At 41.8% G+C, this 22513-nt stretch overlaps 1 protein-coding gene across 6 annotated transcripts; it reads right to left on the reverse strand.

Annotated features, from left to right (window-relative positions):
• Positions 1 to 1920: 1920 nt before the first annotated feature.
• Positions 1921 to 19052, reverse strand: marchf7 (membrane-associated ring finger (C3HC4) 7). Of its 6 annotated transcripts, none has more exons than XR_007962084.1 (11): positions 18931 to 19052; positions 13844 to 14041; positions 12077 to 12262; positions 11275 to 11443; positions 10925 to 11107; positions 8402 to 9407; positions 7375 to 7544; positions 5544 to 5647; positions 5347 to 5385; positions 3899 to 5192; positions 1921 to 3425 (listed from the first exon to the last, which is right to left on the reverse strand). XR_007962084.1 is itself a non-coding variant. In XM_052063104.1 (11 exons), exons 2-11 carry the CDS (start codon positions 14030 to 14032, stop codon positions 3346 to 3348), a joined length of 2202 nt encoding a protein of 733 aa, XP_051919064.1. In that variant the 5' UTR covers positions 14033 to 14041; positions 18931 to 19052; the 3' UTR covers positions 1921 to 3345. The 6 variants fall into 6 exon arrangements, 4 of the variants coding, with proteins under 4 accessions (XP_051919064.1, XP_051919066.1, XP_051919062.1 ...); XR_007962083.1 differs by having other exon boundaries at positions 5347 to 5451; XM_052063104.1 differs by having other exon boundaries at positions 3899 to 3947; positions 5347 to 5451; positions 12116 to 12262.
• Positions 19053 to 22513: the final 3461 nt, after the last annotated feature.

A 22513-nucleotide genomic window follows, 5' to 3' on the forward strand; every position in this document is an offset into this window, starting at 1 on the left:
GTAAGTGAACAGACCTGTCTGGTATTTTATACCTGGGTTCCAAAACGTGCACGAGCTGTCTGAAACCCTCGTTGTCCACCACGCTAAGGCTGGAGGTCTTCGCATATGAAATAAGCAGTGGCCTTAGTTCTAGCCATTGCGCGGTCACAGTGAGTTGCAAAGGGACTCCCAAAATAAGAGGCAATTTTTTTCTGATCCTGACCTGGTTTACCAAGAGTTTCTCCGGTGTCCGACGAGGAACTGGGCGTGGAAGCGGGGGAGCGGGAGGGAAACTTGTCGGTGATCTGGTGCCATCGTTTTAAGTGGGTCTGCATATTTGTGGTGCTTCCGTTGTATGGCTTCTTAGTGCGACATTCCGTGCAAATTACGGAGGCTTTATCAAGCTTTCCGCCTTTCTTTTCGAAGCCGTAGTATTTCCAAACATAAGATTTGAATGTTGCGGCTGCATTAAATATAGTAGTTTCCTCGCTTCCCCTTGCGCTAACTTCCATGTTTCGCTAGTTGTGTACTGGACTGTATGTGACGCAAGGCTACCGTCCGTATTCAACACAAAACGGAAAGCAATGATGGTGCATTCATTGCGCCTAGGAAAGGGCAGATACGTGAAGTTTAACATGAATAAACGGCGCTTGAATCGGATTTTACCGATACCCATCAATGCATCGTGATGAATCGCGATTTCACCGATACCCATCAATGCATCGTGATGAATCGCGATTTCACCCGTCAATCGCGTCGTACCCAGTGAATGAGCCGATGCACTCGGATCGCGCACGTGCGCATCGATGTATCGATTATTTTCCACACCCTTAGTCCCAAGTAGATCCGAGGAGTGTCGAGAAGAAAAAAAAACAAACAACCATTTGTGTCTTTGTACATGTTAGCAATATATTTTTTGTTTTAATATACACTGCACACTAATCAGTCTCATTTACACAAAAAAATATTTAAAAAATAAAATAAAGCAGGTAAATCTTAAATTTGTGTGTGTGTGTGTGTGTGTGCACGCGCCGGTAAGGGTAGATCCTGTGAGGTTAGTTGATCAAAAAGTAGATCTTCGATCCAAAAGGTTTGGGCACCCCTGATGTAGTAAGGCGTTTTTGGACAAAAAAAAAAACGACCATGTATAGTAAAGCGTTTTAGTATAGTAAGCGTGTATAGTAAGGCATTTTTGGACGAAAATTTTAACCGGGAAAAAAAAAATGACCATGTATAGTAAGGCGTTTTTTTTCTTTGCCTATTTACATCATGTTTAATTACACAATATCACAACAAATGGCATTAAAATGTATCGCATTGATTTGAAGTAATGTGCATCGCGTCATATCACATCGTGAAGATGGTGAAACGTATCGCCAGAAAATTCCATGTATCCAAGTATCGCATCGCTGGTAGTGCATCGAGATGTGTATCGAATCGTCCTCAGTGCTGAGATTCACATCCCTACTATGTACATTATCCCTAGTATGTACATTATATATATTATCATACACACACCCACACACTACCATAAACGCCTACATTTACAACTTGAAGCAGACAATGTATTTCCAACAGTCTTTTGTCTTGATTTCATTGTGTATGTCTTAGCCGCACAGGTGTTTTTTTATTTTTTTCGGCCGATCAGATTTCAGCTTCGATGCTTTCCCCCGCGCATATTTTGTCCAAGAACTTCGGGACCCGGCCCGAGTGCAGTCGGCGACCACACACATCCCATTGAAATCGCAGGTCTTTTCGCCAACCAGATTGGAGCTTCACCTCCAGAAAACCATCCTGCAGACCCTGTGACGAGTGGGTTTCTCAGTGCTCTTAATGTGCTTGGAAGGGAGACTGACTATACAGATTGTGAGTCGGCAATGGTGTTTTTCGGAACAGTTTAGTAGAGATCTCTAGTTTAACACACTTCAAGACGGAGCAAGGTAGCTTTTCAAAATTTATTTCAATAATTGAACAAGTCAAATTCAGTTTATCTTTAAAACGTATCCTTTGAACACTGACGTGAATACAATGATAGCTGGACACCCTTGCACGACAAAAAGCCCCCCGCCCAAAAAAATTTAATAAACAAAAAAAAACTAACATTAAAGCACTTGCGGTTGCATTTGTATTGAACTATACTGAATAAAGTGCACTCTCATACAAACAAAACAATGTGCTTAAGCAACAGATTTCACACCAATTCAGTTGAAATTTGCATATGTGGAAATAAAAAGGCCAATTGCAGAGTAGGCAATCAAAGCCAAAACAAAGTATTTAATGCTTATCCTTGCTATCCAACCTTTAATGCTATGTACAAGGACATTCGTCTTCACAAGTGAGACAATTTGGTGCACTAGTAGAACGTTTGTGTCTTACTAGTTACATTTTTTTCATTACTGGATTAAATTTCTGCACACTCATAGGACAACCACCTGAATGAGGCAAAACTGCACTAGTCGAGGTCTATGCACTAGTAGTACAACTACCAAAGCGCTAGACGTGAAGTAGTTCAATTTTTTAAATGTCATCCGTAGTGAGCAGATATCAACTAGTGCATAATTTTCCCCTCACTGGTAACATGTAAATGTCCCACTCTTGAAAAAAAGAGCATAGTATTTTTCGTGGTTGTCGGGCGCAAATCTCGTATTTTCAAATATGGTCAAGTTCTTATTTTTCCACAAATTGGATCCTATTTTGGCTTTCTGCACATTGAGTTGCAATTACACCCAAGTAAATTTAGAGCTAATCTATTCATGTTCTGGGACACCAAGTGTGAGAAGGGAAAACTAACTTCACTCAACAGGAGCCGTGCCACATTATGTCGCCTCAAGACTGAAATTCCATTCGTTTATTTTAAGGTAATGAGTGACTGTAGTTATGCTACATACATTTGAGGAAGCCCGTTTTGTTAGAAACGGATGGCCGTCACGCTTCTGCGCACAAAAAACTGGTCAGCGACACACCGTCATAAAAGTCTGCAGATAATTAAGCGACTTTTCAACGTGCCTCACTGATGTCCATTACCTTTTAAACATGTTTGAGAATGTGACATAACAGTCATTTATTGTTGTGAAGTACTGAAGGCTTTTTTTCCTGGTCAGAAAATAGTAAAAAGTAAATTCATTTTTGTTTTTTTTTAGCGTATTAGCTTAGTGGTTGACGAGAATTTGAGGACGGTGGTGTGTCATGCGCGTCAGTAGGTACGAGGTGTAATACTGATTTCAACAATGTACAGTGCTTAGTTTTGTTTTTTTAATTTCCCAAATAGTGATTTTGGAAATGCGAGGATTCCGCCCGACAGCGACAATGTCAAGGATATCAAAGAAATGCTCCAAAACCTTTCCGTGAGCCGCAAGCTGATGATTATCAGTATTCCTCGTCCAGATCGGAGAAGTCTATATAAGGTCGGCCATCTTGGTCCCTGTAGTTTCTCTCCTCGGGAGGATCTGCAGCAATGACAAACCGAAGTCAATGAACCGAGCATTTGCGCGCACGAAAACGTTGAAAGCCCTTTGAGCATTTTTTCCATATCCAGCAAAAAAGGTCAATGAGTTGCCCTCATGACCAAGACAACGCATTGCACTGGCAGAATACATGTAACATTTTTTTTTTCCTTCCACAACAAGTGCCACTTTGGGACCTGCTAGCACATAGACCAAAAGCCTGCATCCTACTGAAGGGCGAACGTTTGCAAAGGTAGCGGATGTTGCATCTCCTTGTTCAAGGTCGCAAACGTTTGCCAGTTGTTCAACTTGTCCTTTATGAACCCTGATGCAAACACGCCGTCGCTACCTTTGCAAACATTCGTCCCCCAGTGTGATACTGGCTTTCAGGTGCATAAAGGGGTTGGAATAAAGGCTCAGAGGGGTTTCCATACGTACGCCTTTTGTAACACATGAGGGAAGAGTAAGTGACATACTTTCAAGGTTGTCCATGTGTTCTGGAAGAATTCTCACCAGGTTAAATGACTGGATGGGAAGAGGGAACAATTGGCTCTTTTCAAAACTAACATTGCTATAAACAGTCAAATGCTTCCAAGTTTCACTCTGCTGCTTGTGATTCACACACTAGAGAGCAGTCAACTGCACAATACAGTGAAGTCCCATTACATTGCAGAATTTTAAGCTATCGTTTTTCAGTTTTTTAGTACACAGGCAAGTCCAAATTGGGAATTGTGTGCCTTCGCTGCTGGGAAACGAGGTGTAATTAAGAGTAAGAAAAGGCAGTCATCATTTTCCCAGAGCATACGCATATATGCCTGTGACCAATAGTCATTGGATGTACACTTTTGTGTGATGCTATCAAGTCAAATGATTTTGAGGGACAATGAAAACTATTTTAAAATTACATTCTCAGCTCGTTTCTGTTCGCCTCATCTGTAGCATGTTGTTGGTGTTGATACTGCATCTACAAAATGTCTAATCCTCTTGTTGTATGCGTTGCTGCTCAGAGCGTGTTCGCACCTCCTGCACACCTAGCTCCAAACCGACTGCAGGACGCGCAGCGTGGGCGTCATTGACAGTTTCAATTTATTATGGGGCCGTCCTCTTAAACGTTAACACCAATGCTAGCGTTATTCCATACATGGCGTTTTGTATTACGTTAGCATTAAGCTAACCGACTTTCATAAAAGGAAATCATACGTATTGGTGTTTCATTAGACATTGAATTTTCTTTTGACATTTTACAGTCAACTTCAACTATGGAGGGCAAGCACACGCTGCCTCCAAAAAGCGTCTTCATCTCCTACAAGTGTTGTTACACGATAGTGTCTCACTTCTTGACGAGAATAGGCACTAAGCTAAAGAATATAATTAAAGTGTGTTTTAATACGTTTACACGTGTTGCAACATGAATTTATAGGCGTGTGAGGGACACTGGTCAACAAATTTGCACTAAATCTTTTTAATCAGAGATGCAAGTAAATCTTTCTAATTTTTTTGCGCAGATACCAAACCTGCCCCATTTTTTTTGATATGGTAATACATTGAACAATATTTATGAATCTAGGGTTAGGTACAGCAACAAGTGGATTTCTTTCTGAATAGCTATTAATTAGAACACATGCCGAAATCCGAATAGCACCAGCGTCTCTTGTTCAAACTTAAAAACGTAAGTAAATACAGGCCTCCAGATTATGGCAAAGGTTGAACTGAGGTAAATACTGTTCGTTGAAGTGTTTTTCCCCTCCCTTCCTTGTTTTCTGAAAAACACTTCAAAAAGACAAAGGCAATGATTCTATTCACCTGATAAATGTGGCCCTTACCATAAATGAACACTGGTAAGAATAACCCTAATCATCAAATGCTTTGCCTTGGCTAGAAAGAGCCCAAGACTTTGAATGTGTGCGTGTGCACGAGGACTCACCCCAGCTGCATAGATTGCTCCCAGGACATCAGCAAACCTCTGTTCAAAAAAATGCAACAGGACCACCAGATAGAGACCACTGCTGATGAAGTCGTCGTATTTAAACTGTGGAGCGAGTTGACACGTCTCAGCACACTGTGCACTTACGTTCCCGAGAGCGTTTACGCCGACACTCAGGAGAAGGGGCAAATGCTTACCTGCGCATGTGTCCTGTACAGCTGCTGGAAATCAAAGTTGTCGATGTTCAAGCGCAACTTCTCCTTGCAGAGTTCACACTTGGTGATGGCTTCCAGGTTGGTGCCTTAAAACACAGAATTGGCAAAAGTGGTCACACACTGTACTCAAGTGAGTACATCGGAAAAATACTCCAATATGACAACACCGATATCACTTAACCAGCTTGACATAACTCGCAAGTGGAGTAGGAAACATGTCCGCCGTGGCAATACTAAACACTGATGACAGACAACACGCGTTAGCCAACACATGATGCTCTGCAAAATGGATGAATGTCGCTTGAATGGCAATGAAGGCCATTCAGCAAGCACCACATTCCAGGAGACGATATTATTTGGGTATTATTCTGGCTATCAGATTAATGTTAATAAAACAGAGGCAATGGACGTTTTGGGATCCAAAACCATAAAGTGGCTTTTTCTTGGCCAAAAGAAGTCATGAAACCCTCTCATTACAGAATTTGTATGATGCAAATTATGGCAGAATATTTCATATTATAAACAGTGACGCCGATCGCTGTTCAGGATTGCCTCTCTCAATCCTTGGCCACTTTCAGTCTATACATATGAATGTCCTGCAAGGGTTTTGAATACAGTATCTATTCCAAATGTTGCCTATTGGAATATCTCAAGTCAACATTTGAAGAAATGGACCAAATTATTTTAAAATTCATAAAGCAGGGGAAGCTCCCTCAGATTAAATATAAAACACTTCAAAGAGTGAAGGGAGAAGTCAGACTTTATCTACCTAATCTGAAATGTTATTTCTGGGAAACAATTAAAACCATGGCGGGCCGGCAGACCAGTGGTGAGCACGTCGGCTTCACAGTGCAGAGGTACCGGGTTCGATTCCCGCTCCGGCCTCCCTGTGTAGAGTTTGCATGTTCTCCCCCGGCCTGCGTGGGTTTTCTCCAGGTGCTCCGGTTTCCTCCCACATTCCAAAAACATGCATGGCAGTCTGATTGACTCCACTCTAAATTGTCCCTAGGTGTGAGTGTGAGCGTGGATGGTTCGTCTCCGTGTGCCCCGTGATTGGCTGGCAATCGATTCAGGGTGTCCCCCGCCTACTGCCCAGAGACAGCTGGGATAGGCTCCAGCATCCCCCGCGACCCTAGTGAGGATCAAGCGGTTCGGAAGATGAATGAATTAAAACCATTGATTTCATGGATGCCAAATGATGTTCATGCAAGATGCTTCTTGAGCAATGAAAAGTCAACGCGTCACGGCAAACACTGCCGTTTGTCGATACTCCAGTGGAGAGCTGGCTGGGTGAACTAAAACCATTGACATTTGGAAGAGAGTCACAAAGGTTGTTTTTTTTTTTTGTATTTTCAAGTGCGATCATTGTTTTTACATCTCAAAGAAAAAGTAATGAAATAACCATTAATATAGGTTTTTAAATAAAAACATGACAAGGGGACAAAAAGTACTTCCAAAGTTACAATATAAAATATTTGTATCAATGGCTCCAAATTAGCCCATTAAGGCAAAACAACGATGGGAGGGAGAGGCGCTCCAAGTTATGCCTGATGAAAAGTGGAGAGGGCTACAAACTTGAAAACTTAGAGATAATTTATGGAAAATATGGCCTAGCCATTTCAGGACCCCAGACATTGTTGCTAAAAATGACCCCTAATGTTCCCAGCGTATGTTGGAGAAACTGACCAAGTACTCATACTTTTGTTATTTCCCACCAGTGCTGAAAGAACAGTAATTGGATGGGGGCGGGAGGGGGTGAGGACGGAAAAAGAAATCATCTTCCTGAACGACACTACGAATTAACGTGACACACCTGACCCAATTTTGGAGCAGAGCCACCTCTTGATGCAATCCTCGTGGACGTACTGCAGACTTCCTGTGCATCGGCATGGTTGAATCAATGGGTTGGACGCAGACTCCTCTCGCATATGGCAAATTCGGCACAGGTCTCCTTCATCCTCGTCGGAATCTTCCAGCATCAGTCTAGCAGAGAACAAGGGCGTCATTGCAAGCCTCTATTCTATTGTGACGACACACTATGAACAAACGTTGGGCGTGGATGAATTCTTTCAAGGGTTGGGCGATAATGGCAAATATATACAGTATATACATATAGCAAAACATAATTTTTCACAGAAATGCAATTTTGAATATATTCTTCCTTCTCCTTCGCTTAACCTTTTCAGGCATCCTGTAACCCAATAACAAGCTATCCACTGTGGTAACCGCTGTCCCTAAAAGGGTTAAAGACTTCGCAAATGACATCATTCAAAATGTATTTTGTTTTGTGTCCTTGCTTCATTTTTTCCTGTTTAAAGCAAACAAGCACTGAAACTTTTTTTTTCATCGAGAATTACCTTAAATCAACTTGTTATTTTACCATTGCACTAAATTGTCTTCCTAGTGAGATCAAAACTGTGAACAGTTTGAGCGTTTATTGCATGGCCAAAAACATGACTGCTAGTATGATGGATGTCCTTTTCATTCATGCCACACTCGTAATTGTTTGCAGAGTTTCCCGTTTCATGTGAGCGCTCATTTATTGCTTGTCGGCTGTAAAAACTGAAAGATTAGCGATAATGACATGAGGCCAAGAACAATTAAATTCTAAAAGTTGCCTCCGACATTCAGTTCTCAGTCTTGGGGTACCGTCCACAGAAAAACACACTTCAACAATGGTAGATATGAACCATGTGATGGCTATATTAAGTATATTGACTCAAACTGCTGTCCATACACAGTGCACATTAGCAGCGAGGCACTCCAAACAAGCTGTCGCCCCCCCTCCTTACACACACACACACACACACACATACAAAAATCATTCTACAGTCAATTACCTCTCCTTAATAATGCGGAGCTTCTCTTGTTTGCTCGCTGCAGCATCCAGCATCCTCTCAGCACCATCTTGTGGTGCGGTGGCCCCGTTTCTGTTTTGGAGTGGAGCTCCCCTCCGACCCAGTGCCAAGCCCACTAAAGTTTCCTCCATTTGGGGTAACTTGTCTTCCTCTTGCCTGCGAGGACGGGCAGCCCCATAGCGATTCGAAGCCACCGCCCCTTGTTCCTCTTCATCATCGTCCTCTTCGTCATTCTGAGGCACTCTCCGTTCCAGGTCGTCCAATCTTCTCAGCAAGTGTTGAGGACGGCTTTGGCCGGCAGTTGAGTGCCCACTCTCGTCCTGTGTGCGTCTACGAAAACGAGGGAGGAGAGAAGGGCAGTGGCTCCGCAGGGAAGAAGAAAGCCAGGAGTTTCCGCTACTGGCCGCCTGTCTGCTCCCTACTTCAGGCTCTCTGGGCAAAGTCACCCTGGCTCCAGCTACTCCACAGTCTTTATCCTCTAAAATCGGGGAGAGGTCCACTCTGCGCTGCCTGGTTCCGGCGGCATTCGGCTGCCAACTATGAGAGGCTATCTCCGCATCCCCAGATATCCTGGTACCCTCGTCGCTGTCCAAAGACAGGCTGTCATCATCAAACGAACGAACACTGGATGAGCTACTGGAGGAGGGGGAGTCTTGGCTGGAGTGAGATGCGAAGAGGCGGGATAAGAGGTGCCGCGTGGAGGTACGCCATTGAGAGTCGCCATCTTCATGGGTAGGTCTCTGAGAGAGCTGGGCTTTCGGTCGGCGGGATGAAGGCTGTTCCTGAAATGAGGCAGAGCTGGATGAGGCGTTCAAAAACCGCGCCGAGGGTCGGTTGTTGTAGTCACGTGGCGTAGAGGAGCGATGGGTGGAGGCCGCCTGACCGCCAGGGGAGCTTTTTCGCTCAGCAGTGAAAGAGCAAGATAAGTAGGCAGAGTCTTTGGGTCGAGCTCCTTGGGCATAAGTGGATGTCAGGCGGTCTGTCTGATCTGAGGGCAGCGAAGAAGAGAGCACTTGTATCAACAGCCAAACAAACAAGCAGAGAAGGCTCATTCTATAAAGCAGACTAATAAGCTCCGTAGGACTCCCCTGACTAAAGTGCCCCCAATCTGAATATTAATGACATTTTCAATGGAAAACAGAAAAGACAGAGGTTGTGTGCCATCGGGACTATGATGCATGACGGTGACATGCTGTGAGAAGGCAAACTTCAAAACAAACCTTAGTGTACCAAAGAATACATCAATGCATTTGGTTGCATTTTGAAGTGGTGGCGGGGCAGCTGTTTTGACTCATCTACTGGCCCCAACTATTGCCATCACAAACTGGTGCCACCAATATCTTTACAATGACATGCCAAAATCATGCTCAGTTGCTAATTAAAGATCCACAAAAACCTAATTGGGCTGACAGTCAGCCGAGTGTCTTGTGGAAGAGAGACGCTGTCATCGGGCGTCATCTCATGGCGTATTCACTCCCCACGCAAAACAATAATTGTAAACGGGAACGAGACGCATGTTTGTTTTTATCAGCATTACTCGCCATTATAAATAACTGCATGCCCACAGTCCCCTGGACCAAGCAAATTGAGTAAAAACCAAAGTGGGAGGGGGGTATCTCTTGGCAACCGCACCCCATCCGCTGAGAACAACAACACGAAATATTGACATATTTAATTGCAGCGTAGATAATCAGACAAGATAGGAAAAGAGATCATTTATAATGATGTCATAAGTTACTTTGGTTCTGGGAAAGAAAGGACGACACCATTGAGAAAACCTGAACTGAACAATCTGAAGATAATCAGTACAAAATCGGCCATCGCTTTAAGTATTGGAGTCTTATATCAACACATTTCTTGGTTCATTATAAATATCTTAATATTCAACTGTTTACAACTGTTAAATGAATGTTTACATTCATTTATTGCACTTTATACTTGAAAGAAGCTTTTTGCGGTATGTTTAGTCATGGTTCAACAAGACTTTTTTTCAGTCCCTATGCACCAAAAGTGTCAAATTCTTCAGCACAAAAGCTTTACAGTATATATATATATATACATATATACACACACACACACACACACCTTATTTACTGTATGTTGTGATATTTAACTCTATTTACATTTTTGCACAGTTGTACTAGTGGTTGTGCCTATACAGTTCATTGTGAGAATGAAATAGTTTTATTTACATTCCATTCTTACATAGCTTATAATCTAGATTGTATTTTATTACAGTTTGCTTTATTTTACTTTAAAACAACTTACTTTATGCAAGTTTTGCTAATTGATTACAAGCAAATGGAGGGGGGGGGGAAGCTAATTCACAATTCAACCAACTTCTGACCATTTCTTTGAAATATGAGTATGTTTGGGTTGCACAGCACACTAACTAAATGGTGCGGCAAAAATAAGGGGCCCATTGGCATTATTTTGCTAAGAGCGCCCAAATGACCTGGGCAAACTACAAACTAGTCCTGTTGAGGATTCACAAAAAGGACCTACACAATGAAGACGTCAGTTCCTGGATTCTCGTCCTTCGATCACGCAGCCCCGACAGTCCCGGCTCATTGGGCGTCTCTGCCTCTCTGCTTGACAATGGGGTCTTTGAGCAGGAAGCTGAAGACCGTGACAGAAAATGGCTTGAGCTCCATGACATATCGCTGTTGCTGTGTTTCTCTTTAATACCTGCAAGGAGAGGAGAGGACACAATGAGGTGCAGTGTAGGCCAAAAATAACTCCATTGAGTGGACATGGTATGGACAATGGTATTCTGGGTTAAAATGTGGAACAACCACTTGGTGAATAGTGTTGAAATTTGTCATTTTAAAAAGCGCTGCTGAGTATTTAGGTACCTTTGGTAGTGCTAAACCCACTACTCGAGTAGGTGGATCCTGTAAGTGAGGTGCTGGAAGTTTTTGAGTACAGTCCTCTGTTGCTGTTAGTCAGTTTGGCTTGCTTATTGTCTCCATCATCAGTACTGGTCAACAGACTGGGACGGCCAAACCTACTCTCCATGTCAGTCTGTAAAAACAGGAATATGCATTAAAAAAAAAAGTTTCAGATGTTTTTGACAATCTCTACAGAAACCAGCTTGACCTCTTCGGGTAGTCACTCTGCCCCAGCCTCGCCCCCGGCTATGATTGGAGACTATTACTACTTTCTCCAGCAACCTGCATGTTCCTTGGCTGACATAGTAGAAGATGTGGTGGGACTATTCGGGAACGCGTGCATATAATGAAAGATGGTGCTTTTTACCACAAGGTTCACAAATTCAGCCACAGGTATATATGAAATTGTAAATCTAGTGGTAAACGTATATAAAAAAATGTGTACTGGATATACTGAATTTTTATGACTTGGCGGCAGCTAGCGGGTAGCTGTGTCTGGCTCATTTAAAACCAGGAAGTGGGAGTGTGCAGTGGAGTTCCTTGCCACATCGCTTAAGGAAACGGCTACATCTGACAGAAAACCAAATGACAGTGACGTCACGGCTCCTATCGACCTGCGTTCCAGAATGAAGACTGAAGAGATTTTGAAAAAAATAGTGCCAATGTAGGCACCTGGCCTAGAAAATATCTAATGGAAAAGTGACCCCACAGGCTGTTTTGGGTGGGACCGGTATGGTACAATGGAAAAGAGACACAAGTTTGTGACCTGTCCTCCAAACACAAGAACTTGTTGGTGCTTCAGTACCACTTTAGTCCTGCTGCTGACTGAGGATTCTGCCCATGGATGGTCATAAGAGCGGGTGGAAGATGTGAGAAACTTCCTGCTGCTACTGCCGCTACTACGGAAGTCAGCGCTGTTGTAGTCTCTGGACGAACTCAGCAGGTGAGACCTCTATCAAATAGAATATTTTAGTTAAACTACTGGACACATACTGTTGAGAAACTGAAACTCCGAGCATTTAGACAATTTGATACCGGCTGTCAGGCTGCTGAATAAAAATAACAACAACAATAATAATAATAATAATAATTAAATGATGTGAAAGACAATTGTAAATAGCACTGCGATTTATCCATTTTGTGTTTATATTGCACTTAATTGAACGGTGTTTGTTTTTTTTTTCCTGTCTTCTTTCTACCTACATTCTTGCTGCTGGAGGCTGTAAATTTCCCCAGTGTGGGACAAATAAATGATATCTTATCTTAAACAATTCGATTCTCCAAAATATTGATTAACCTGATAATCGATTCATCGCTGCACCTCTGAAAAGTACAGTAAAACAATTTTCAATTCTGTTCTATATTTAGTGTTCATTTTCCCTGATAATAAAACTGGCTGAAAATTCTGAGAACACCAGCATCGCATCTCAAATAAAATTCGTTCTGAATGAGATCTGAACAAGCTTGTTATTGAGCATTTGCACCAGGCCTGGAGTCTTCTGGAAAGAACACAACATACAGAGCACTCAAACTATCTGTAACACTATCTTGTGAGAAGAGTCTTGACCAATAGCTGTGCTCAAATGTGCGCGTCAGCTGGCAAGGAATCTAGAATGTTCTATAAAAAGACCCCCGATGAGTCTACTGTTGCTCGATTGACATGCACGCACAGCCACACTGTTCTGACTCCTCCGCAACGCAAGGAGAGAACATTGAACCCATCTCAAATGACTGCGAGTACTAATGCAGTTTGACAGCGCAATCTCTTTCAGAATGTGATTGGAAAGCCGACTTAAGCATGTTCCAATTGCCTTTGGGATGGAGCTGGACTGCGAATATACACGTTTGATCCATGAATTGACCCCTACATTTCCCAATTCAATTACCATTGATTTTGAAACCATCCTTTTAATCTGATGTTCATAGTTCACCCTAACAAGTGTTTGAGAATACTTTGCCATTGATTCAAACACTTTTTTTAAAGAGACAACTAAAAGGCAGAGGTCAACTGGTTAGCCCTGCAAATGGTTGAGTCAAATCTTGGTAGATTGTTTTTTCCATTTAAAGTTCAGAGGTCAAATTAAGTTCATCTGTCATTTTTCGTGACAAGTCTCATATGTTCCTGGTAACCTTTGACTTCAAATAACCATGCCGACCTGTGTCAAACATCGAATATTCAAAGTGACAGGTTAGTTTCCAAAATCCTCCTCAATATAATGAAGTTATGAACACTACCAACTAAAGATGGCTAATACCAATTACCAATTAGTGGATTCACGCTGTTAAGAAACAGACAAAAAAGTTGATTAACAGTCTCCAAGTCTGAACTAGTTGGTGGACTTGGAAAACAAGATGAATCAGCTAAAGCCTACAGCAATGCATCCCTCTATTATTGTGAATTTTGCCGTTCGACTCCTTGTTGGAAATCACATGTTGTACATTACAAAGTTAAGAGACTTGTGCCAAGTTCACCATGAAAGGATCTTGTCCATTTTAGGGTTATGCTGAAACGTCACATGAAAACCAAGGGTACCTTTTGGTCGACGTCTACTTTGTAAGTGGATGATGCCCTCGGAAAGCGGTCATGTTGAGGCAGAGTCTCCCGGCTGTATAACCTGCTGGAGCCAACTGACGTCGAGGAGGATGATGAAATCGAGGATGCGGACGCCCTGGGGCTAGAAGTGGACAGGCAAAAGGGAAGACGGAGAGACCTGGAGTCCATCCTGGCTCCCTGTTGAGCAAGCAAAGCTGTCAAAACACAATTATTGAAAGAGACGAGATGGAAAAAAAACAAACAAAAGTCTAGGTGGGGCATTGACTGTCATAACCTGTTCTGGTTGACAAAAGAGGCTGCGTCATAAAACCGGTGGGAAAGCACCAGAAAGAAAGATTCATTCAAACATTCTTTCCATCCAGAAAAGACGTGAGCACCGTCAAGTCTAACACCAATTACAACCCAACTAAAATCTTTAAAAAGTTTCCAAGTCTCTTCTTCCTTTTTTGGGGCATTAAACCCGTGCGTACCGTCCTCCCCGTCTCCTAAAAAGATGCCAGCTGGTCCGACCATTCACATCTGTAAAGACTAACACGAAAGGCAATGAAGCCTTTGCTAGATGACGCCTTTAATCTCATCAACAAGGCAGGCTCATGTGGTTTGTCAGACCTCCACCGCCACTGCGGAAAAGCCTTTGCGCATACATTTGCTTACCAGCTTGAAAGAAGGCTTCATTAATTTTAAATGTGTGGCAGGATTGGTAGGAATATTCAGTTTGGAAAAATATAAGACCTGGAAAACACACCTCGATTGACATGTTCCACTTTTACGGCTAGAATGTCAACACACAGGCACATTCATGTTGGGTCCATCGAGACTTTATTTACTCTTTGACCACTGATGGAAACAATGGACAATGAGGAGAATACAAAGAAAAACAATGCCATAATGCACAGCAAAAATGTGCAAGAGGTCGACCAGAAACGGTGAACAAGGAGTTTACAAAAAAAGTTTTGTCGAGTCCCAAGTGTGCTCAAGGACAGGGAGGCACACGCGCATGTGTGCTATGAACCTTTAAAGAGGGGTCATTTACAGTCCGAGATGGTAAAAGCCGAGCAGGGGACATTAAAAACCAACGCCGTGCAGAGTTTTAACAAGCAAGAGGTGGAAGAAGAGCTTAATTGCCCATGGGAGAATCTGTGAATCCTCTAAAACATCCACCAACAACAGTGTGGGCGGCGGCTTGCTCGTCGTTACGTTCACAATGCGAGGAGAGTACGTGGTCATCAATTAAGCCACCGAACCAAAGTAGCACTGCGTTCATCATGCGTGCAAGGTAGGAGGACATACGGTATAAATTATTCCCAAATTGTCTTTGCGTGTGCTGTGAGCGAGCACCATCTGATTCACTCCTCCTCCCAAGTGGATTTTGTACCATCAAAAGACCATCCGGCGTTTCATCTTTTACATCAAAAGTGGAATCTCACTTGGTAGACTTATTTCATAGTATTGACTTGAAACGATATGCTTCATTCTTTCAGGGTTAATGTTTCATTCCATTCAGGCGTAGCTGTGTGTGTTTAACGTTGTGCAATCTAGTCCAAAATTGACACATCTAGGGGCATGTTTAATGAACGTGGCGGCCAGCTATATTATTTTTTAAAGTACTTAAATATAATGTACATGGATGTTACCAAATTAGCCAAAGATAAAAAAAACTTTTCACTGCTTCAAACGTGAAATATCCCTTTACGGTCAATGTACTAGTACCAATTTTTCGTCTCAAGAAAAATCATCAAATGAGTAGTACTAGAGTGTCATACCAGTAATTTTCCAGTGTTATTCCAATGCTGTGTGATATTTGTGTGCACTAGTCAAACAACCTTGCTATTTTAGTACACCAACTACATTTTACTAAATGGGGAAAACTGCACAACTTGACATGTATAATCACTACAATTTGTGAAACAAATTAAGTAGACTTGGGTCAAGACTGGCAGGAGCAGCAGCACATTGTTGTAAACAAGTCCACCAGTAACGTGTATTTCTCCTGTGAGTAGTGAGAGTAATAAAGAATTTAGCAATTCTGATTCCAATAGATACTGCTTATTGATCCAATTCCTTGATTGATCGTCACTGAGTGGTTGTCTGCTTCACCCCTTTCCTACCTTCAACTTGGGAAAAAAGATAAAGCATCCCCAGTATGCACTATCATCTGGACCGCTCACTTTTCATATATGTCAACCTTAATGCAGTTTGGCAATTCCTTTTTCCTTCGCAATCGAGTAGTATGCCAACGTCACACAAGAACAACAGAACCTTTGGTGCCACCGAAATTTATACCAGTTCAAAGTATTTCAGGGAACAAAACTAAATGACTTTTGGCCTGCATACTGTAACTGTGCATGTGCAAAAGATCAGTGGTGTAGTGGAGATTTTTTAAGTGGGTGTACGCGATTCTGGGATGTTCTATATATACATAGAGAACATCAATCATGGGCTACAACACCAGGCGAACTAACGTTAAACTCACTGTTTTACTACTCCAAAATAATCACAGGCCAACGTTATTAAGCATAACTCGCATTAGGGCTAAAACCGAAATAAAAATTGAATGTGGCGTCGGAAGAAGTGTGTGGACGGCGTACCCCCGCCCGCTACACCCCTGCAAAAGATGCTTTAATGCCTTTAGAGTCTAAAGGGCATCAAAGCATCTTGTAAACTTTAGACCATCTCCAATTGGTCTTTACGATCGGAGATGTTGGAACTATAGTAGATCATTTAATATTGGCGATATGAGCAAGATAAGAAAACCTTTATTTGTCTCACAATGGAGACCTGCTTATTAAATCTTAACCACTTTTCTGGATTTCATTTTCTTGTAATTCTTCCTCAGTGCCGTTTTTGGTATTTCTACACTTGGTTCAATATGCCCCAAAGTTTTATGAGTGGTGCGACCATTTCTTTCAAGGGATGAATGAAAGACTATCTCAAACCCAAGGGGCGGTGTCAGCGTTTATATAAATAAAGAAATAAATGTCGCCACCCCCCCCCCCCCAAGATGGCGCTCGAGTAGGTAGTTGTCGGCAAGTGCTCTTCAAGAGCCTTGCATTTTTTGTTGCATTTGTCTTTTGTTTTATCACATGGTGTCGTTACATCGCGCGGACCTGATATAGATTGTTTTCAGCATTTTTTGCCGCGACATTCGTCAAAGCAGAGGAATCTGTGCTTGGTGGTTGCGCCTTCTCGGCAGCACACGTGTACCAGCACGGATTTTGATTGGGAGGAATGTCGGCGCTATTTGACTGTCGTTGCTGAACAGCCCCGTGGCCATTGTGTTTTCGCCTGTAGTGGCCAGCATTTTACACAGCCCCGCTTTGTTCAGCAGAGAGATCGGTGCTGTTGGACGGTCTGCGGCTGGATGGATGCAAGGGTTGAGGATCGCCGACAATGAGAAGAAAGTAGCGTCAGCATAGAGCGCCAATGCGGATGTGGAACTAGAAATCGCGGCTTGGAGTTGAAGTGGATTACGTGGGACAGGAGATGTGAGCCCCTCTTTTCATCAATGGACGCTACAGCTTAGTGTTTGCTTTCAAAACTTAGCTTGTCGTGCACATTTCAGCATGACGCATCTGATCCACTGGTTAAAGTTAAGAGAAAGGGACTCTTTAATCCTCTCCTCTTTCATTTACAACTTCTTAAAACAAGAACGTGTATGCAGGAAAAGTGGTTAGGATGGCACAACTGTGTGTCTTTTGTGTTGTTTTGTCATTTCATGTTAATTGTTCTTTCGATGGTGGCGCGGCCACCTGCAACTGGTGAAGATTGCACGACTGTCTGTGTCCTATGTGTTGTGTTATTTTGACTTCAAAATGGCGACGCGTGAGTGGCTGCGTTTCCAGCAGCTCCTATATTTTGTTGTTCTACTTCTTCCTTTCATAACTTTGCTGCTGTGAATTGGGAATTTCTCCATTGCAAGACTAATAAAGGTATTCTTATCTTAAGAGGGAGGAAATTTCATCTGTGCTCAGCACATTTGACAAAGTTGTACTTGACGAATATTGTGTGTGTATATATATTATTCCATTGGTGCATTTATCCTGCAACTTGGGTCATAATCGAAGTCAATTATAGAACAAGCTTTGAGCATTTATTCCAAACACTTGATATCCATCTAAAGGTCCATGTACTAGTACACTGTTTGTGAGGAAATTCAAAACACTACCAGTAGGATTATGTTTTAAGAGAAATATTATTCCGCACAAACACTTCTACATACTAGTAGGACAACATTGTCATTCAAGTGGGACACCAGTTAAGATAAACCAACTTCTGAGTGCAGGAGACTACTAATGAATAACATGTCTATTTATCGAGCCTGGTAGTGTTACAAATACAACACAGTAGTTTAATAAGTTTAGCTGTGTTCTAGTAGGCCATTATGAGTGTTAATAGTACGACACACGATTTGCGCATTTATTTGATACGTGTGTACTAGTACACGCTTTGTCCTCACGAGTAATAGGCAACTCCGCACACAAAATGGGACATAAAAATGCTCAAACGGCTTCGTGGCAAGTAGTTTAAATTAGCAAATAAACGTAATAAAATACTAGGTATACAAGATGTTAAATGGTAGAATTTTCTATGTTACTAGTAGCCCCAGTAGCACGCAGAGGTCAACTGGTGCAGTTTTGCCTTACAAGTAGAATGTAGGCACACTCCGAGCATGCCGAAGTTGTCCTACTAGTGAGGACGTTCCCTTTTAATGTAGATCGTGTCATGAGGCCTCAAAACAAACGATCAAAATTGCTACTTAAATTATAATAGCACCATTCTCTACGAAATACCACGAAACCAGAAAGAACGCGGACTTTTGTGAACAAGTTTGCTTTGAAATGGCATGAGCTTCAAAAGTGGAGTTAGTAAGTAGAGCTATGTGGAAAGGACAACTGCTAACAGGTTAGCTTAGCATTGCTATCTACAGCGCTGACTCGAGAAAGCCAAAGGTTGTTTTCTTTTTTTTTGATGCAGCAAATAAATCTTCATCGAATCGCAGCCGCTATCCGTTTATGACTAATCATTTAAAAATTAAACACGATCATAAACAGAGAAGAAAGACTCACCTTGAATTTATTGGTAAAGCAGCTCGGAATGACAGCGCCAGTTATAGTTATGATCGCACACTGCACAGAGACAGGAAATCACATAGCACGGCTTAAATAGGGCAGGCATTTCTATGTTGTTATAGATGTTCAATACAGGTTGGTAAGGAGCGTATGTGAAGCCCCGCCATGTTGAATGTGGCAAAACAGTGGGCGAAGAAGAGCGATGCTACGTTCATTTACATAAGTTAGAACACTAACGTAAATTAATCACTCGTCTCTGGCCCCGTCGTGTGCGAATCGTCAACCCTTTCATCGATTCTTAATTTTTTTCACTTTGGATAAATGCAGTCCTAATTACCATTATATCAGAACTATACTCTGACTTGATTAAGTTATTAAAATAGTTTAAAATTAGACATGCAGCACGAAGCATGTAAAGAAGTCCACTGGTTAGCACCCCCACAGTGCAGAGGTCGTGGGTTTGAATTCGGGCACCCTGTGTGTTTGCAGGTCCTCCCCGTGCATGTGTGGGTTTTCTACGGGTGCTCTCGTTTCCTCACACGTTCCAAAACTTGCATGGTAGGCTTATTGAACGATCTATATTGTCGCTCTGTGTTATTGTGAGCGCAAATGGTCGTTTGTCTTTGTGTGCCCTGTGGGCAACCAGTTCAGGGTGTACCCCGCCTACTGCCCAATGACAGCTGGGATAGGCTCCAGAGTAGAGCAAAACACTCCGACGTGGCGGTGAGATATTAAGTTCTGCTGAGAAAAGATAAAGTAGACAAATTCTCCATTACATCCAGCAAGACGTCACTCGAGGTAATCAAGAAGGAAGGTCACAATGTGGTCATTAAAGCACCAACTGGAGCTACATATTCTAGAAATACCACATTTGTGTAAATGTACTACTCTGAGGACACTGCTCCACAAACAACTGACAAAACACCCTTGACATTGACTAAGAAAGATGGGGAGGCAATCAAACAGCCTGCAGAGTCACCGATTCAGACGCATAGTGAGGGGATCAGAATTGATCCAGGTTGAGAAACTAGGCTAATCACTAATTCATGTGTCGTTTCATTTATGAGTAAATATTTCTTTTTTTTTAATTATTATTACGGAACTGTGAGTTTAATTCTAGGTCAACAGGGCATGTTATGTTTTGATGACACCATTAACAGGATATGACTGCAGGTGTGGGAGTCAAACAGGCGAGGGCGCTGTGTACTAGTGAGGCATGCGGAAGTCGAGAACGAAAGGGTGGATGTTACTTGATAAGCGGGAGTGTGTTCAGTTATTAAAGGTGGGTCAAAATCCAACACAACCCACAAAGACGTTGAAACAGGTTAGACAACAGTGATCCGCCTCGGCTCGTCTGGCTTGTGAAGAGAGCGTCTCAGTCCACAAGCTTGTAATCTTCACTTAGAGCATCTCAAAGTGTTAATTGCGCGCCGCAAATTTGATCAGTCACATGCAGAAGATATGCACTGACTTATTTTAGAACCTTCCTCTCGGAAACAATGAGCAGCAGTTCATAAAAGTATGGTGCCACAAAGTCAACCACAGCCAAGCAGACATTCGAGTTATTAAAGTACTATTGCAAAAGAAAGATGAAATTTCTTCTAGTCAACTATTTTTACTTTTTGTGTGTATTGTCTGAACACATTGTTTGGTTTTAAACACACTTTCTATGGCTTTAAGGTGATGACTTAAGTTGTAAGAGAAAAGTCACGAGTTTTAGAAACGCAGTAAAACGTTTTGGATATGTATTTAGAGTTTTGAAAAAATTCGTGGAGGGTTTGAGAAATGTATTCAGCAATTGACAAAAACATGATCAGTGTCTTCACATATAAATGAATACACAATCTACCACAAACCAACAAATACCCTTTTCATACCCACACCCGGCATCACAAAAAAAACCTCATTCTTACCAAATGAATTCTCTTTAAAAAAGTAAAAATTCTCACACAAATTTCACATTCATATTACAAAAACCTCTCAGTAACACTCCCAAAAAAATCACTCACACATGCCAAAAAACTCCTGAAACATGAGAGCAACTATAACATGTAAACCTTTCTCCCACTCACAAACACATTTCTTAAACAGACCAAAAAAACCTCTCATACTGAACTAAAAACAGTCACACACGAAAAAAAAAACTCTCACGTTAAAAGTTTGACATACTCAAAATCGACTCACATCCGCCAAAAATGCTCTCACACTCAAAAAAAGCTCTCACGCCCACAAAAGGTGTGAGAGCTTTTTTGTGTGTGTTATTTGTGGCCTAAATGGCATCTCAAACATGCTAACCACAACAAGAGCGCGATGCAAACCCATTTCACGACCCCTGATAAAAAGATTAATCGTTTAATACTCCATTTAGTCGTCAGCGTTTATGGTGTTGATTTGTAATAGTCACGGCTAAAGGCTTTATTAGTGTTGAATAGTACTGCTTTGACATGAGAACATAAATACTTTAACATCAAACCCCCTCTTTGACGTGCCACAGCATGTACTGTAATTACTTAACGAGAACATTAAAAATGAAATATGTTCATTGTACATTGCTGCTCGAGGGTATTCAATCGGTCCTTGTGCTTGGTACAACAGAAACTCACAGGTACTTTTTTCCCTTAGGTGCACCACTGTGTTGCATTTGTAGCTTAAAGTAATAAAATATTAATTAATTTTTTTTTTAGCCTCTATATGTAATGTGTCAAGACTGGAATATCTGCATGCAATCCCCGGAATGGAGGACACTTTAAATAAATTATTTAACCAACAATGTCACCATTGCTCAATTTTAAAATACTTGCTGTCAAAACTTTTTTTAAACAAGGTCAAATTGATGTAAAATCGAAAGTCTTTAATTGATTTTGAACAAATGATTGTATCATGATGGTTAAAAAAATAGCCATTCAAATCATGCAGACGTAATTAAATTTGCAACGTGGGCTGATCGTTTTCGCCGATTGGAGAAGCATAGTCTTGTTAATAGCAAACACTCGTGTTCAGGGCTGACGTCATTCTGATATCGGGAATAATTACCACCACGAGAGGGCGTTCTAGTTCAGACTTTTATCTACCACAGTCTTCACTTTTCCAATTTTAGTGGCTGCTCCGTCTTTAATTTGCACTCCAGAAGTTGTTTGCCTAAACAGGGGGACGATTAAATCCGGTTTCAACAGGTTTAATTAGATCAAATAGAATAATTGTTTTGAAAAGCACTGCGGATCCTGTCTTCGCTGTAAATCCTGGATTAGCAGCCTTCAGTTGATTTGCATACTCTAACTCCTCTCTAATTTAGCAGGAAACATTGGATTAGATCTGCACATTCATTTATTATTACTTTTAATTAAAACATTTTGGTCCCGATCGACATATGGGTGAAGGCGCTTTCAGAATTCCCAGTTCTTCCATGAAAAAAAAAATCCTATTAAAATGAATTGAGACATGTTCCAAATTTAACTTATACAAGTACAACAATTTTCGTTGTTCCACATTTTGCCTGACAGCATTCCCAAATTAATGCCGACCTTCCTCCTTCCCCGTTTCTCAAGTGATTAAAACCATTCCAAATTCAACGTTCAACTCA

The sequence above is a fragment of the Hippocampus zosterae genome, chromosome 4, assembly GCF_025434085.1.
Source record: "Hippocampus zosterae strain Florida chromosome 4, ASM2543408v3, whole genome shotgun sequence".
NCBI lineage: Eukaryota > Metazoa > Chordata > Actinopteri > Syngnathiformes > Syngnathidae > Hippocampus > Hippocampus zosterae.